The following is a 17,447-nucleotide window of genomic DNA, read 5'->3' as shown; positions in this document are numbered from 1 at the left end:
CTTGGTAGAACATGGGGGTCTCTGCTCTTACAGCCTTTCAGAATATCTGTTTTCTACTTCACACACACACACACACACACACACACTCCCTCACACAGGCTGTCAGAAAAGTCTAGCCCACACAGCTTTAAATGGGTGTATGGAATCTGAGTCAAGTGTCCAAACACTCCTACCATGTAACCATGTGTCTTTTACCTTTTATCGCCTGGGTAAGAATCACGGATTTGGTGAGATTATGCGGGTCCATGAATAAACCTCGGCCTGGCTAGGTTTAACTGACTAGTCTTAACAATTGATTTCATCCAAGGGAAATTACACAGCGCTCTGATGTGCATTGCAGATGTTTATTTGAAAAATATATGGATAAAAAAATGCATATAGTAATCTATGTACACTCTTTAGAAAATGTCTCTTAAAGCTATAACTGTGCCTAGTCTAAACCCTCATACCTCATTTTCCTTAACCACACTCTTCTGAACAGCCTCAGATTTCAGATGTCTTAGGATGTAATCAGTATTCAGACAGCATTCGTTTTACATGGTGAGGTGTTATATAGGTGGGGTATAGCTTTACATCACAGTGTTATCATTATGACAGATGTACATATGATATGAAATTACAGAGATGGGATGGGTCTCTTGACTCTTTACACAGTATTATTGTCAAACAAAAAAAATGTAATTCCATATGCAACAAGTGGAAAACACACCCCAACCACCTAAACCGACCATCTAACATGCAGCATTTATACTTTAAAATAAAAGCTTCACAATCATGTTGATGCTCTGTTGACCAGTAATAAGGCCAATAGTATCTCCATCATTGCTCCCCCGGGCTCGGCACACTGTTAACTGCGCGATGTAACTTTGGGGAAGCAGGAACAGCGTAGCTCTGCGTAACCCAAATCACGTAAATAAGCCTTCTTGAGGAGTGCCTTAAAGCGTGAATTCCACTTCCAGACTGTAGGGGGAGCCCAGGAGCAAGCAATACCAATTCTCGCATGGTGCACTGTATTCTGGGGGGAGCAACATGCCCGAAGCCCCTCCTCCCTAATCTCCCTAACGTCCTATAAATTCCATTCCTACCTTATTCACGTGTCTACGACAAGTCTGCGCAACCCTCCACCACCCCGTCACCTCCCGTTTAACCCTATCGTCTGTCATTCCTGGCTCCACTTATCAGAGATAGGACTGGCCTCCCACCAAGGCAGAAGCCACACGAACTCCAGCCCAAAATTCCTTCTCCCCCCTCTCTCAGAATCTTGAAGGCATGGTCTGAACAAGCAAAATGCAGCCCAACGTGAATATAGTGCCGTAAGATGGGTCATTTATAACCCATGGTCACCCTCCCTGAATAACATCAATTTCTTTTTTTGACTTTTTTTTATAAGCCGTACACTTCAGAAAGGACAGCGCATACAGGCCTGGTTTGAGCTGCACATAATACAAGTAAATGCTTCTTTGAGAGTCTCCAGGCTTGTGGCTATTTCTGTGGTTCTGTGGTTTTATGGTCGATAAAAGCCACTGGAATCTTAAGTGACGCTGAGAAAAGTGAGCAGATTTAGACAGGACTAAAATGACAGGGAAATGCTGATATGTATAGTATCGCCCCATCTCCACATGTATAACTAATGCTGTCCAGATTTTTCTCAAAAAAGCAGTAGGATTTAATCCCAGTGAAGAATGAGCCATGAACTCAGGCTACAATTCAGGTGAGATTAGCTGTCCAGAGTTAAGTGTATGCAGAGTTCTGGGGCACTTCTGAATCCTGATGAAATTCAGACAACAACAGGCACAGGAATTATCTTCTCCAGCCATCGTAACCCCTTCACTCATTTTACTATTGAATGCTTGGAACACTGATTTTAGCATGTAGTAGCATGTGGTGGTCTGCCAGCCAGTATAGCACGGGGATACATTTGGATAAGAGACTGCCCAGCAGTCTGCAGGAGTCCAAGTCTTGACGTTACACGTGTGCATGTTCTCACAGCCCTTGTGTGTGGCGCGAGGGCTTGTGTGGAGGAGCGATGTGGTTAAAATGATGAGAAGAGGGGGTGTGTGAGGCACTGCGGCTCTGCTGGAGCTCGAGGCGCTTGCGCTGCTTTCGGCGGCTGCTTCTGCGCGCTCTCCTCAGTGCACGCTTCAGCTTCCCCACGCGAGCCTTCAGCTGCTCGTTCTTCTGCTGCAGCTCCGTAACGTGTTCTTGCAGCCGGCCCACGCGCTCCTCCTCCTCAAACAGCACCTGCTGCACAGACGAACACAGCAACTGGAGGGAGGGAGGGGAATAGAGAGAGAGAGAGAGAGAGATTGATGAGAGGAATGCAGGTCAGACAGCATGTTGGAAGCATCATCATCCCCATGTCCTGTCAGCTCCATTACTTCCTCTTCACCTCTGCTTTTCTTCTGAGGGCCCCTATACAGCACATTTTGTGTTTGTGAGTTCGGGAGCCAGGGTCTCCTCTGCCTGAGATGAAAAGCTCTATGCACTCAACAATCTGGAGTGATAACTCTGAAGAGCTCCTTTAGAAGACCAGAGCAGACCAATCAAATGTTCTAGTGTTTACAACTAAAAGCTGAAGGAGGTGGTCATTTCAGACTCCTGCAGATGGCGCTGCACGAGGATGATCAGGCTATAAATACCTGTGGGATGTGCAATGGTATTCATATATTGAAAATATGTGGTGTAGTGCAGTGAATGTCTCATTCGATGTGTGGAAAGCAGGTGTTAATTTGCATTTGGGTCTGATTGCTAAATTTGCAGGGGTATGGAAGCTTATGGTCATACAGGTCTACCAGCAGTGGCAAAATCGCAGTCTACAAGAAATTTTCTGTAATCTTGGGCAGAAGTGAGCAAAGGCCTCTTGGGTAAGTGTTCTTTTAGAAATTGGTTGTGAAGGACCTGTAATGACTTCTAGAAGCAATTTTTGACTGGAAGGAAAGAGAGTGTCATTCACAAGCTGTGAAACCAGCCAGCGGTCCCTGTCAGTCATTTTTGACCACAAACTGACAAGAATTTCCTGTAGACTGTGATTGTTGGCATTGCTGGTAGACCCGTATGACTGTACGCTTCCATACACCTACAAATTCAGCTACTTCCTTCACACTATGGCCTTTGGCGGGCTCAAATGCAGAGTTTTTCCCAGTAATTAACATCTGCTTTAATATCTATTTTCCACACATGGAACGAGGCATTCACTGCACTGTAACCCCCTCTTCTCAGTCCCCAATCTCAGTAATTATAGCCCAATCATCCTCATGCAACGCCATCTGCAGGGGCCTGTAGTTACTACCACCTTAAACACGCCAGGTGATTCATTTTTTGTCCAGTGAGCTTAAATATATTTATATATTATGAGTATTGCAATATAAAACCACACTCCACAACAAAACCGATCTCATGGGGAAGCCTCAGCTGAATAGATTACAGTAACAGGAGAGGTGAGTGGGGTGAGAGCGGGAGAGAAAAAGACGGCAGGACAGAAAAGACCACCTGCTGTACTGCTGTCCTGCAGCAGTCTAAACACAACAACCGCCGCTGTAAAAACAACCAACAACAACACCACCCTCTGGAAGGCCGCCTAGATTAGTAACATTCGCAGGTGCCTTATGTGAACAGCACTCAGATAGACGTCACAGACGGACAAAACAAACAAATAAATACAGACACAGGCTGGACAGATGGTCAAAATACCCAAGTGTGCTCCCAAACACTTCTAATAGTCATGCTTTTTGTAAGAGTTGCTGCTCAGTTGATGTTAAGTTGGTTCTTTTCTTTGCAGAGTCAAACAGCGTGTCCTGTGGATTGTGTGCGTCTGTGTGTGTGTGTGTGTGTGTGTATGCGCGTGCGTTTTTGGCGGCCCGCTATTTGCCGGCCCACTTCAAAAGCCAAATGCAGCCTGTTATGCTCAGTGGTCCAAGCTGTGATGAAAACACAACTGACTCATCCACGGCCACGACCACGCTAGAGGGACAGAACGGTGGACAGACGGAGAGGAAGGGCAGCAGGAGGAGGAAGAGGAGACACAAAGAGCAGATTACGACATCACACAGGAAAAAACGCAAATACACAGACAAGCCCAGCCAGACTCTGTAACAAGGAGAGACACGGACAGGAACACACAGGAGTGTGTTGTGCTGGTGGAAGCTGTTAAGTAATCTCAAACAGACTTGCGTGTGTGGTTTCTAACACTGCAATTATCTAATTTGCCAATCGTGTGGCAGCAGTGAAATCACGCAGAGACGGGCCAGCAGCTTCAGGCACTGTTCACCCTTAACCTTCAAAATGTGGGAAAAATGTGAATTCAATGATGCCAGACTGGTTTGAGTATTTCTAGAACTGCTGAAATCTCTGGATTTTCAGCGCTACAGTTTCTAGAGTTTAGTAGGAATGGAGTTCTGTGGGCAGAAATGCCTCGTTCCTGAGAGCAATCAATAGAGAATGGGCTTAATGGTATAATCTGACAGAAAAGCTATGCTAACTCAGATAACCACTCTGTACAATTGTTTAGACGGATGGGCCACAACAGCAGAAGACCACTTCTGTCAGCCAAGAACAGAAAGCTGAGGCTGCAGTGGGCACAGGCTCACTAAGTAGAAAAGTAGACCGGTTGACAAATGCAGCCTGGTCGGATCAATCTTGATTTCTGCTGAGGCACACAGACATCAGGGAGAGAATGGAACATAGAATAGAACAGAACAGAATGGAGAAATTTGGCACTAACAGCATGAATCCATGGACGCAAAATACCCTGTCCAATCGTTGCTGTCCAATGAAAAATATGTATGTCCAAAACAGCAACTTTAACCTTCTTAACTTCTAATGGAAGTCAAATAAAAATATTGTATAATATATTGTAAATATTCAATATACAGCTACAGGGTATAAATATGGAGAAAACAGACAGAAAATGGAGATTGGACTGCAGCGATATATTTACTATATCACAAAGCAAAAGTCTTCTCAAACTGGTTTCATGAACATGAACAGTTATTTCCCAATAACCAGATCTGAATCCAATAGAACACCTTCGGGAAGAGGTAGAACAGGAGATTTCACAGCTAAAAGTGCTCCCGAAAAATCTGCAGGAATTGTGTGATGCAGTCGAGTCAACATGGATCAGAATCTCAAATTAATCAAGATTTCCAAGATCTTGTGGAATCCATCCCATGAACAATTTAAGCTATTTTGTGAGCAAAGGAAGGCCCAGCCCAGTATTAGTATAGTGATCCCAATAACCGCCTTGCCTGGGAGTACAGTACCAATCAAATGTTTGTACACACCTGTTTGAATGAGTGCTGATCATCATTTAAAAAGCATTGAATCCAAATGCTAGGGCCACCAAAAAGAGGAGACTGGGGACACACGAGTAACCACCACAATTAGGATGTGGTGGCTGGGGGGTTTTAAGTAGACCTAAGACTGGTACTGTGCATCTTAAAAGGAAAAAAAACACAAGAATATGGTGCACAAGTTTTCATTTTGGGTTTTTTCCTGAAATAAAACAGTGTAAAAGAAAAACAAATGTGTGGATAAGAGCGTCAGATAAATGCCATTATGTGGTGGGTTTTGACAGAGAAAGAACAAAAAGAATGAAGTGAACTGAACTGGGCTGCAAGTAGAAAGACAGAAGACTGATATATACACCCCCCCACACACACACAAACACACACACAGAAATACAATAAAAGTGTATTTCTGGGAAATAAAAATAATATAAGTTCCTTGTGGTCAGGATTATGAACTTAGGGCTGAGGCTATCTGGGCAAAAACTTTCTGATGAAGAAAAGAATCTTCATCAGAAGAATTCTTGCATCATTCAGCTGTTTATTATTGTTTATAAACACTTTAACAGGGTCAAATTGGTAATACTGTGACCCAACCCAGTTTAGGTCAGCTAGGGTCAAAGTACTACCACTGAGTAAAGGGGTATAAAAAAAAGTGCAGCTGTGTGTTGCAGCTACGAAATTGATGTATCCAATCTAACCTGTGTTTGTGTGGATATTAAATTCTACTCAAGAAAGAACTCAAGAACATTCGGAGCTCGAGGCTACAAGTTACAAACGTCTTCATTTCGCTCATATAATATTCCTACATGGGGAGTATTCCTTTTTCTGTACTTTAATCTCCTTCTAATGCACATGGGCTTTAACCAAATGGTACATGGCTCAGCCGTTCATTTCAAATCCTATTAGGCTTTTATTGCTTCGTAACTCTTCTGCTGGAAATAACGTTCAGCGTAGGACCACTCACTGATCAAAACTCTATTATGTGTAGCCCTAAAGAATTCGGCCTATTTTAGCACTGCGTTCAAAAATACGGAAATCATTCATGAAGGGCCTTGAAATCCAATTAAACCTTTTGGGAAGCCCTGCAGGTAGTGTGTATGTGCTGTACAGTTCAAGGGGCCTTGGGTTGTGGGTTCAATCCTTGCTCCTGTCACTGTCTGGGAGAAGTCTCCATGTTGTGTCCCCAGGTCTGTGTTGGTTCCCCATGTCTGGGTATTTTGTATTTCTACCACTTCCCCCAAAGACTTGCTGGTAGGTGGATCGGCTATACTAAATTGCCCCTGAATGACCACTTGACTATGCTAAATTGCCCCTATGATGGACTGGTTACTGGTGTTTCAAGGTTCCAGTCCCCTTGTAACCCTTCTTGTAACCTTATCTTGTCTTACAGAGTAAAGAGGAAGCTGAGGATGGGATTCTTCTTTTGTCCAATTCTCAGGGACGGGGTTGTAGGTTTGAGAATGTGAGAGCTGCATGGGTTAGCAGCACTGCGCTGTACTGTGCTGATGGAGAGGCTTCCTCAGGCTGTGTCACACAGGCCTTTTCCCACAGGAACTCTCATCTGCACAACAACTCTCATTATCTCTGTTTCCCCCAGCACTGCTAATCACCCCCACCTGTCCCTGACACACACACACACAAACACACTCACACCCTTATACTCTCACGCACCCTTATACTCTCACGCACACAGATTTACACTCTCTGAAGTCTTATTCACACACTCTCTCACACATACACACACTCACATACACACCCTTATCAAACAAAAAAAATCAAAAAGCCTGAGGTTTGACACCAACCGTAATGATTACATTTCCAAAACTTGATAAATTTGCTGACTCTTTAGACCTCACTACACTTATCAACCATGACCTGATAATGACACTAATTCATATTCACAAAGCAGGGGAAGGACAAAGGAAGATTCTCACACATTTTCAGTTTCCAGTTTCTACAGTACAGACTGTTATTGAGGAAAGGGCAGTTCAGGGCAACTGTGGAGGCCAGGATACATTATATGGACAAAAGTACTGGGACACCTGCTCATGTGAGGTTTCTTCTGAAATCAAAGGTATTACAAAAAGTTTGTCCTGCTTTTGTTGGAGTACCTGTTTCTAGTGTCTAGGAAAGACTTTCTGCTAGATTTTGGAGCACTGCTGTGAGGATATGATTGCATTCAGTGACAGCTTTAGTGAGGTCAGAATGTTGGATGATCGCCACCCCACCTCATCCCAAACTCCCCAACTCATCCCAAAAGCATTAGATGGAGCAGCACCATTCCACTGCTCTACAGCTCAATGCTGGGCGGTCTTATATAACTCTAGCTACGCCTGGCATTAGGCATGGCGCCATTGGGTTCAGGCTTATCTGCTTGAGGGAGTCCTATTCAATGGGTATTGCTTTTCTACAGTGTGTGTGTGCATTTACACATCTGTGTCAGCAATGGGTGCACCCCTCAATATCTAAATGCATTCACTAGAAGTGTTGCCCACAAACATATTGTAGAAAGAAAGGCAAATCAAAACCTTCATACGAGGAAGGAAAGTTTAGTTGAGTGCGGTGGACTGTATTATCAGAACAGACCTTGTTGGCCTTTTTGAAAAAGAATACTGTGCCAACTGTGAAGCATGGTTGTGAATCTAGTATGTTTTGGGGTTGCGTTGCTGCCAGTGCTATTGACAATATGGCACAGGTGCAGGGAAGACTGGATTCCACAAAATACAAGCAAATCCTGGATGCAAATGTCAAACACACACATATGATTACACAGACACACTCTAACACACATTTTACTGCTGTTCAGTAATTTTGCAATTGGAACAGCAGCATGGTGCGTAATGCATCCTGGGATATATGGCTGTGCCATGTCCACACAAGTCCCATCCTGATGTATCCTCAATGACACGGGCAGAACAATCCGACATCCGGGCATTCGGACTGTACTTGGCAAATTGTGTATTTCTCAATGGAAATAGAACTGATGATGTTTCGCAAATCCGCCGGAACACCAGAACAGACAAGAATGCAGACTGAGAATCAGCCCCAGTGTCACACACCTGCACTATTATAAGAGGAGCTGTGTGAAAATGTAAGGGTCTGTATATAGTGAGTGTGTTGTGTTCAAACTTTTGCAACACTAGGGATCGGGTTCCAGCCTGTCCAACAGCAGTGCTGCACACTCTTTTTCACACACACACACACACACACACACACACTGACATCTGTTTGGAGAGGTGAACAGCTGTAAACACGACCTCATATCTCCTCTGGTCAGCACCTCTGACCCTCACATGCCTGCACACAAAAACACATACTTAAAGCTCTGGAGATCTCCAGGCTGTGTCTGAGAGCCTGCAGGGAAAGAATCGCTTGCTCAGAGCGAGTCTGGGAATTACCTTTCCAAATGGCACAGCAGTGTTTTTGGGACTAGTGGAAATGTAAGCTGAAGGGGATTAGAGCCTGGAGAGTTTAGGATGTGTGCTGTCAGTGCCTGCACACTCTTTTACTCCCCTCAGTTCAGTCTCATAACAGCCCTCGCCTAACACCCTCTCAGTGCAGTGTATAATCCAGTTCTCAATCAGCTTCGTTTGATGGGTTTGAATGTACAGAGCCTTAATCTCCTCACAGTCACAGTCAGTCACCTACCTTTGGTACTCTGGGTGTTTATGCATGAGAGTGTGTATGATATAAAGCCAGATTTTACAGTACTGTGCTACAAAAAAATGATATTTATGATACATAAAGCTTTCTTATGCACATAAAAAGATCATTATAAACACATAATTTTAGTGTTTAATTACTGAGACTTAGCATTTAAACCCCGTTTAGTTCTATTCCAAACTTGAATACTACTGTGTGTACTGCAGTGGACATGTTTCTGCCATGGCGCCTGCAGACCCCAGACATTCCAGCTGCTCAGCCTTGAGCTGTCCACATCAAACGCTTCATTTACTGCCCTCACCTCCTGCTGTCCAGACGACCAGCTGATCTCTCACTTTCTCTTTCCCTTTCGTTTTTCTTTTGTTTTCTGCCTCCATCTCTCTCACCACTCTTCCTCCTGCCTCACACTCCTAGACCGTAAGAACTTGCATCAACCCAAACTCTGTCCACTACAGCTGCAGCACTCAGAGATCAGGCTGAGTTTTTCTTTAAACATGAGAGACTCTGTGTGTGTGTGTGTGTGTGTGTGTGTGTGTGTATGTGTACGTGTGCACTGAAGGTGGACCTCTAGGTGGGAGGTCTTTAATCTGGACTGTGGTGAGTCCAGTGAACCCTAGAAGCGCCCCAATCTCCTGCAGCGATGTACAGACCGCTCACAAAAGAAAGAGGTGTGTGCTGTGTGTATATGGTGAGAGTCTGTTCAGGAGAGAGCAGTCTGGGTTAAGACGTCGGTATGGAAAAATACCACAAAGGTTCTCTGTAAGCCTTGTGACTCTATTCTTCTGTCTGTGAAGCTGTGTGAGCTGCTAGAATGATCAATTAGGGCTGTATTAAACAGTAAATTGGTAAAAATCAGCAAGTGTTATCAGATTTACTACTTTGTACTTACCTGCTACAGAAAACATCACCTAATGAATGACCTTCAATAGTCTGTAACTCTCTCAGAATTCTTAGTCAATGGTTTGAAGGAAAGTATATAAGTAAAGTTTATAAGTATAGCAATAAAAATGTCAGTTTTGTTATGGTTTGTAATCAAGACTGTCCAAATACTTATGCCAGCCTCACACCAAACCACTGTCCAAGCGATTTCACTGTCGCAGACAAATTTCCATTGTTGGAATAAGATCACGTCACTATTGCTAGAGTTGCAGTTCGGCTCCCGTCATGAACATTGTGATTAACCAATAGGTGAGCTCTCTCCATCACTACACAGAAAATAGCAAAGCGGTTACATGGTCGTGTTCACATTCTGCATCCTTTTTCCAGAACAAACTACAGCACACACAGAAGCTGCTTCTGTTTCTGCTTCATCGTTCAGGAGTTCCTCTTGTAATTTTCCTCCAGGAGCATGATGAGAAATGATCTCAGAAGGAGACTAGCTGCAGTCATGCAAATAGTGACCCTGCAAGATTCTCAGTCTGTGCAAAATCATCAGTGAGTAATGACAGATTGTCTTTAGATATGCAAGAGTGTCAGACTTTAGTCTTTAGTCCACTGTCTTCTAGTATATGGTTAGCACATGCTGTCAATTTATAAAATTAGATCCTGGAAGTGTATTCCCTTATTTCCAGTGCTGTTTTTACTGTATCCTTCTGAGCTTGTCTAGTCCCTGTAGAGAAGTACTGCCAATGGAACAGGACTCACTGGAGCAATTAACATCAACCTATTGGCACCATGTCTAATGCCAGGTGTGGGCTCGAGGGGTATAAAGCCCCCTAGGCATTGAGCTGTGGAGCAGTGTTCTCTGGAATAATGGTGCTCCATCCAATACTTTGGGGATTAGTTGGAGATCCTGACCTTACTGATGGTCTCATTTAACTCACTTTTTAAAAACAATGAATCAGCAGGCACTTTACTCTCCAGTACTTTTGTTCCCATAGTGTCCATATACACGAGTGTAGCAACTGCATGTGCCGTCCATATGTATATATGCTAGTTACCACTCTTTGTCTGTTCCTGACTTTGCTCTATGGCGGCTGCCTGAATGCTTAAAAAATGCTTCAGACAGAAAAAAATGATGGGGAATGAAGTTAAACAGGGCCAGATAGATTTTATGCAAATGGCTATAGCAATCAGGCCCATGCAAGCCTAAAGTCTGTGGTTGCAACATTTGCATTCTGAGACATATTTTCCAAGAAACCGGCTCTGCTGAGCTCAGTTTTCACATATTCCTACATGGCAAGCCCATTAAAGAAGTAAGGAGCCGTTCGAATCACGGTCATGCTGCTAAAAAAGAAGTGAGGAGCCTTCTTATGTACTCCTCCAAATCATTGCAACCATTGTTGTTAGAGGTCAACAGAGAACAGTCAGTCTACTGTAACTCAGAGGGCTACTTTGTACAATTGTAGTAAACAGAAAAGCATCTCAAATGTCCAACCTGGAGGAGGTTGGGCTGCAACAGCAGAAGACCACATTCCATTTTCTCTGCCAAGAACAGAAAGCTGAGGCTGCAGTGGGCACAGGCTCACTACACCTGGACGGTTTCTTGATTTTCTTGAATTTTCTCGATCATCCTTATTTGAGTATTGTTGCTCAATTTCTCAAAGCAAAAGTCTTCTAAACTGGTTTCATGAACATGTTCAATGTTCTTCAGTGGCTTTTTCAGTCACTGGAGCTGAATCCAACAGAGCACCTTTGGGATGTGGAAGAACAGAAGCTTCACGGAATAAAATCTGCAGGAACTGTATGACGCAATCATGCCAACATGGGCCAGAATCTTACAGGACTGTTTTGAGACTAAAAGAAGGCCCTATCCAGTGTTAGTATAGTGTTCCTAATAAAGTGCTCACTTGGTGTACATACAACTGTACGTGAGTGTGTTTGTAGTGCGTGTCCTACCCTACTGTCCTCCTGGTATTCCCACTCTGGACTGAAGCTGTGGAGTGTGTGTCCACTGGAGCAGTTGGAGAACTGGAAGAGGCTGGAGAAGATGCGGTGGTTCTCCTGCGTGTCGGGGAAGATGGCGTCCTGGTAGTTAATGGCATGCGGAAGGAAGTTATAGTCTTCATCCATCCTGTATGTGAAACACACACACACACACACACACACACACACACACACACACAAGAGCAATATTGGAAATCAGAGGTCAACTGAACAGCAGCAGAACATCTGAACATAAGCAAAGGCAACTTCAAAGCATATGAACTGTTGGAGAGGTAAATATGATGAATATTAATGTATTAATGTAAATGTTATAACTCACTCTCAGGTATGTTCTTTCTACCTGTGTGTGTGAGAGTGTATGTGTGTGTCAACAACACCAGTAGCATGTCTAAGTCTGCACTGTCCATAAGTCTGCAAGTCGTTTCTCTCTCTCCATCTCCTGTCATAAGTCTGCATGACCTTGTGACCCCAAACACTGGAGTCTATGACCTCTCTCTCTCTTCATTGAACTGAGCCCTCGTATTTCTCTCTCTTTTTTGCTCACTCTTCTCGTCTCCGCTCTCTTCTCACTCTGTTTTCTTTCTCTCTCTCTCTCGCCCCCACCCCCGTCTGCCTCACCCACCTCTGTCTCTCTCTTCCTGTTTGTTTTCTCTCTCTCTTTTGGCACTCTCTCATTCACCTTCCTCTGTCTCTCTGTTTCCCCTCTCTTTTTTCTTTCTAGCCTCCCTGTCTTTTGCACTCCCCCCCCCCTCATCTGTGTATTTTTTTGTTTCTCTCTCTATTTCTTTCTCTTTCTCCCTCTCTCAGTCTCTTTCTCTTACTCATTCTCTCTCTCGCCCTCTCATTCTCTCTCTCCCTCTCTCAATCTCTTTCTCTTACTCATTCTCTCTCTCTCTCTCTCCCTCTCTCAATCTCTTTCTCTTACTCATTCTCTCTCTCTCTCCCTCTCTCAATCTCTTTCTCTTACTCATTCTCTCTCTCTCCCTCTCATTCTCTCTCTCCCTCTCTCAATCACTTTCTCTTACTCATTCTCTCTCTCTCTCTCCCTCTCTCAATCTCTTTCTCTTACTCATTCTCTCTCTCTCTCCCTCTCTCAATCTCTTTCTCTTACTCATTCTCTCTCTCTCTCTCCCTCTCTCAATCTCTTTCTCTTACTCATTCTCTCTCTCCCTCTCATTCTCTCTCTCCCTCTCTCAATCACTTTTTCTTACTCATTCTCTTTCTCTCCCTCTCTCAATCTCTTTCTCTTACTCATTCTTTCTCTTTCTCCCTCTCTCAATCTCTTTCTCTTACTCATTCTCTCTCTCTCCCTCTCATTCTCTCTCTCCTTTTCCCAATCTCTTTCTCTTACTCATTCTCTCTCTCCCTCTCTCAATCTCTTTCTCTTACTCATTCTCTCTCTCCCTCTCTCAATCTCTTTCTCTTACTCATTCTCTCTCTCTCCCTCTCTCAATCTCTTTCTCTCTCCCTCTCTCAATCTCTTTCTCATTCTCTCTCTCTCCCTCTTTCAATCTCTTTCTCTTACTCATTCTCTCTCTCTCTCCCTCTCTCAATCTCTTTCTTTCTCTTACTCATTCTCTCTCTCTCCCTCTCTCAATCTCTTTCTCTCTCCCTCTCTCAATCTCTTTCTCATTCTCTCTCTCTCCCTCTTTCAATCTCTTTCTCTTACTCATTCTCTCTCTCTCTCCCTCTCTCAATCTCTCTCAATCTCTCTCTTTTACTCATTCTCTCTCTCTCCCTCTTTCAATCTCTTTCTCTTACTCATTCTCTCTCTCTCCCTCTCTCAATCTCTTTCTCTCTCTCTCTCAATCTCTCTCTTTTACTCATTCTCTCTCTCTCCCTCTCTCAATCTCTTTTTCTTACTCATTCTCTCTCTCTCCCTCTCTCAACCTCTTTCTCTTACTCGTTCTCTTTCTGTGTCTTTTCTTTCTCTCTCTCTCCCTCTCTCAATCTCTCTCTTTTATTCATTCTCTCTCTCTCTCAACCTCTTTCTCTTACTCGTTCTCTCTCTCTCCTTTCTTTCTCTCTTCCTCTCTCAATCTCTCTCTTTTACTCATTCTCTCTCTCTCTCAACCTCTTTCTCTTACTCGTTCTCTCTCTCTCCTTTCTTTCTCTCTTCCTCTCTCAATCTCTCTTTTACTCATTCTCTCTCTCTCCCTCTCTCAATCTCTTTTTCTTACTCATTCTCTCTCTCTCCCTCTCTCAACCTCTTTCTCTTACTCATTCTCTCTCTCTCTCAACCTCTTTCTCTTACTCGTTCTCTCTCTCTCCTTTCTTTTTCTCTCCCTCTCTCAATCTCTCTTTTACTCATTCTCTCTCTCTCTCAACCTCTTTCTCTTACTCGTTCTCTCTCTCTCTCCTTTCTTTTTCTCTCCCTCTCAATCTCTCTCTTTTACTCATTCTCTCTCTCTCAACCTCTTTCTCTTACTCGTTCTCTCTCTCTCTCCTTTCTTTCTCTCTCCCTCTCTCAATCTCTCTTTTACTCATTCTCTCTCTCTCTCAACCTCTTTCTCTTACTCATTCTCTCTCTGTGTCCTTTCTTTCTCTCTCTCCCTCTCTCAACCTCTCTCTCTCTCCCTCTCTCAATCTCTTTCTCTTACTCATTCTCTCTCTCTCTCTCCCTCTCTCAATCTCTTTCTCTCTCCCTCTCTCAATCTCTTTCTCATTCTCTCTCTCTCCCTCTCTCAATCTCTTTCTCTCTCTCTCTCTCAATCTCTCTCTTTTACTCATTCTCTCTCTCTCCCTCTCTCAATCTCTTTTTCTTACTCATTCTCTCTCTCTCCCTCTCTCAACCTCTTTCTCTTACTCGTTCTCTCTCTCTCCTTTCTTTCTCTCTTCCTCTCTCAATCTCTCTCTTTTACTCATTCTCTCTCTCTCTCAACCTCTTTCTCTTACTCGTTCTCTCTCTCTCTCCTTTCTTTTTCTCTCCCTCTCTCAATCTCTCTCTTTTACTCATTCTCTCTCTCAACCTCTTTCTCTTACTCATTCTCTCTCTCTCCTTTCTTTTTCTCTCCCTCTCTCAATCTCTCTCTTTTACTCATTCTCTCTCTCTCAACCTCTTTCTCTTACTCGTTCTCTCTCTCTCTCCTTTCTTTTTCTCTCCCTCTCTCAATCTCTCTCTTTTACTCATTCTCTCTCTCTCTCAACCTCTTTCTCTTACTCGTTCTCTCTCTCTCCTTTCTTTCTCTCTCCCTCTCTCAATCTCTCTTTTACTCATTCTCTCTCTCTCTCAACCTCTTTCTCTTACTCGTTCTCTCTCTCTCTCCTTTCTTTCTCTCTCCCTCTCTCAATCTCTCTTTTACTCATTCTCTCTCTCTCTCTCTCTCTCAACCTCTTTCTCTTACTCGTTCTCTCTCTGTGTCCTTTCTTTCTCTCTCTCCCTCTCTCAACCTCTTTCTCTTACTCGTTCTCTCCCTCTTTCTGTCATTCTCTCTCACCTGAGGAAGATGTGGGAGATGTAGTAGTTCTCCATTATGCTGGCTCTCCTTTCTCTCTCTCTCTCTCTCTGTCTTTTACATGAGAAACGTGTAGGAGACGTTCTCCATTATGCTGTCTCCTTGATCTCCCTCTCTCTCTCTCTCACCTGAGAAAGATGTATGAGTAGTTCTCCATTATGCTCTCTCTCTCGCTCTCTCTCTTTCACCTGCTCACCAGAGGAAGAACATGTACACTGTTAGAAGGACCAGATCTTTAAGGAACTTTTGGAGGTTCTTCAAGTTGAAACTGTGAAGGAACCTCTTTTGGTGCTTTAATGAAACATCAAGGAACCTTATTCTACAAACCTCTTGAAGGTTCCTCAATGCACCTTAAGAAGCTCCCTCACAGATTTTAAATGAAGAACTTCCAAAGGTTCCTCAAGGATCTTGTCATTTTAACAGTGTAGGAGAAGTTCTCTATTATGCTGCCTCTCCTCTCTCTCTCTCTCTCTCTCACCTGAGGAAGAAGATGTAGGAGTAGTTCTCCATCACAGTGTGGGACTGGCAGTGGAGGTAGCCGAGGCCGGACACGTTAAGGCGGGACCCAGCGGGCACCTCCAGCATGCTGCCCCACGCCTGGTCACACAGCACCTCCACCTCCGCCGCGTACAGCAGGCCGTCCTGCGCGTGCGGCTGCGCGTGCGGCTCCTCGTGCAGCGCGAGCACTCTGGCGTAAAGGATGATGTGCGCGAGCTCGGCGCGGCAGCCCTCACTCAGCGGCCTCCACTCAGCGGGCAGCATACAGCCCCCCACACACACCACCGAGCACGAGAGCAGCACGAGCAGCGCGCGCACTGACATCTCTCCCTCTTACACAGAACAAGTAAGACTGATGACCAACTCTCTCTCTCTCTCTCTCTCTCTCTCTCTCTCTCTCTCTTTTACTCCCTCTCTCTCTCGGGCTCCATATCCCTGAACTTTGCTGCCTGTGCAGTTGACCGCTTATCCTTCTGCTCAGCCATAGCAGTCAGGGGTGAGCATGGCCCGCAGGTTAAAGGAGTGAGGTCTGCAGTCTGCTCCCCTCTAATGATCTCCAACAAACTCCCCCACAGCCTCTTCTGCCCATCTGCCCCATAGCGCGGTCTGGACCAATCAGAGGGCGCTAAAGTTTCTCCAGCCAATCGCTGCACGGCTCCCTCTGAATGTAGAAGGATCCTCGGGTTTCCCATTCATTACAACAGCCGTTGATGAAGTCCAAACAGTCCCTGTAATTAACCTCTACTTTGCTGCTGCAGACATCTGTCCATCTTGCTGGTCTGCTGTGATGAAGCCATCAGTTATATACATCACTACTGTACATCACTACTGTACATCACTACTGTACATCACTACTGTGATAAGGAATTTTAACTCTTAATAGGTTTTATTTACTTATTTACTTACTTATGCTTAAACTTAAAGACTTAAAGTATTTACTATATATATAATGTATTTAATATATATATATATATATTTGTTTTTGTTTTTTTCAGGTTTGAATTATATGAGACACAGTTAATGTTTTATAAGACAATGTTTGTATGTGTATGTTTCATAAGGACGAGACGGTCCAATCCAGCGGTTCTGAGTTTTCTAGGATCCGTGTAGTCTAGAGAGCAAACCTCCATCTAGTGTCCGAATAAGAGAACTACAGCGGTGAAGCTGCAAACGTCTTAACATCCATAATCTGAGTGGTTTTATAACTATCTGTGGTGTAATCATTCGCTTACAGGGAGCCCTGAGTCGACAAGTATAAAAAAAATATATATTTTATTTAATTTTAATTTTTGTTTGTGTTAATCGTGGTATTTTGTAAAGTTTGAAGTTGATGATTGTCAATCTAGCCTACATATGTACATTGAATTAAAGACATGTCATTAAAAATGAATATAATATTAATATAATGTTAATATATGATATCATTTTATATATTAAAATGTTGATAAATAGACCAATAAAATGTTTCAAAATTAAAGGTGGTAGGAAAGGTGGTAGGAAGCCAATATGCTACATATGAGCCGGTATTGTGATCAGGGTAGCCAGTTTTTTATAGGGGGGTCTTGTGTCGCCCTGAATGCAAAGTGACGCTGGGAAATTGCAGCACGGTCGTGCGTCAGCGCCGCGCGTGACTCCAGTAGAGGTGACTATGCGGAAAGCC

General features: G+C 43.8%; 1 protein-coding gene across 1 annotated transcript; it reads right to left on the bottom strand.

Annotated features, from left to right (window-relative positions):
- Nucleotides 1-334: 334 nt before the first annotated feature.
- Nucleotides 335-16,336, bottom strand: ccdc3a (coiled-coil domain containing 3a). The gene is made up of 3 exons (XM_072673920.1): nucleotides 15,768-16,336; nucleotides 11,787-11,961; nucleotides 335-2,265 (listed from the first exon to the last, which is right to left on the bottom strand). Exons 1-3 carry the CDS (start codon nucleotides 16,109-16,111, stop codon nucleotides 1,984-1,986), a joined length of 801 nt encoding a protein of 266 aa, XP_072530021.1. The 5' UTR covers nucleotides 16,112-16,336; the 3' UTR covers nucleotides 335-1,983.
- Nucleotides 16,337-17,447: the final 1,111 nt, after the last annotated feature.

The sequence above is a fragment of the Salminus brasiliensis genome, chromosome 2, assembly GCF_030463535.1.
Source record: "Salminus brasiliensis chromosome 2, fSalBra1.hap2, whole genome shotgun sequence".
Classification (NCBI taxonomy): Eukaryota; Metazoa; Chordata; class Actinopteri; order Characiformes; family Bryconidae; genus Salminus; species Salminus brasiliensis.
The sequence above is the reverse complement of the archived record's forward strand: the minus strand, read 5'-3'. Positions and strand labels throughout refer to the sequence as shown.

Coding starts and splice junctions, on each gene's coding strand:
- ccdc3a (XM_072673920.1), bottom strand. CDS start 16,111: ATGTCAGTGCGCGCGCTGCTCGTGCTGCTCTCGTGCTCGGTGGTGTGT. Junction 11,962..15,767: donor TCCTACATCTTCTTCCTCAG/GTGAGAGAGAGA, acceptor TTTCACATACAG/GATGGATGAAGACTATAACT. Junction 2,266..11,786: donor AATACCAGGAGGACAGTAGG/GTAGGACACGCA, acceptor CCCTCCCTCCAG/TTGCTGTGTTCGTCTGTGCA.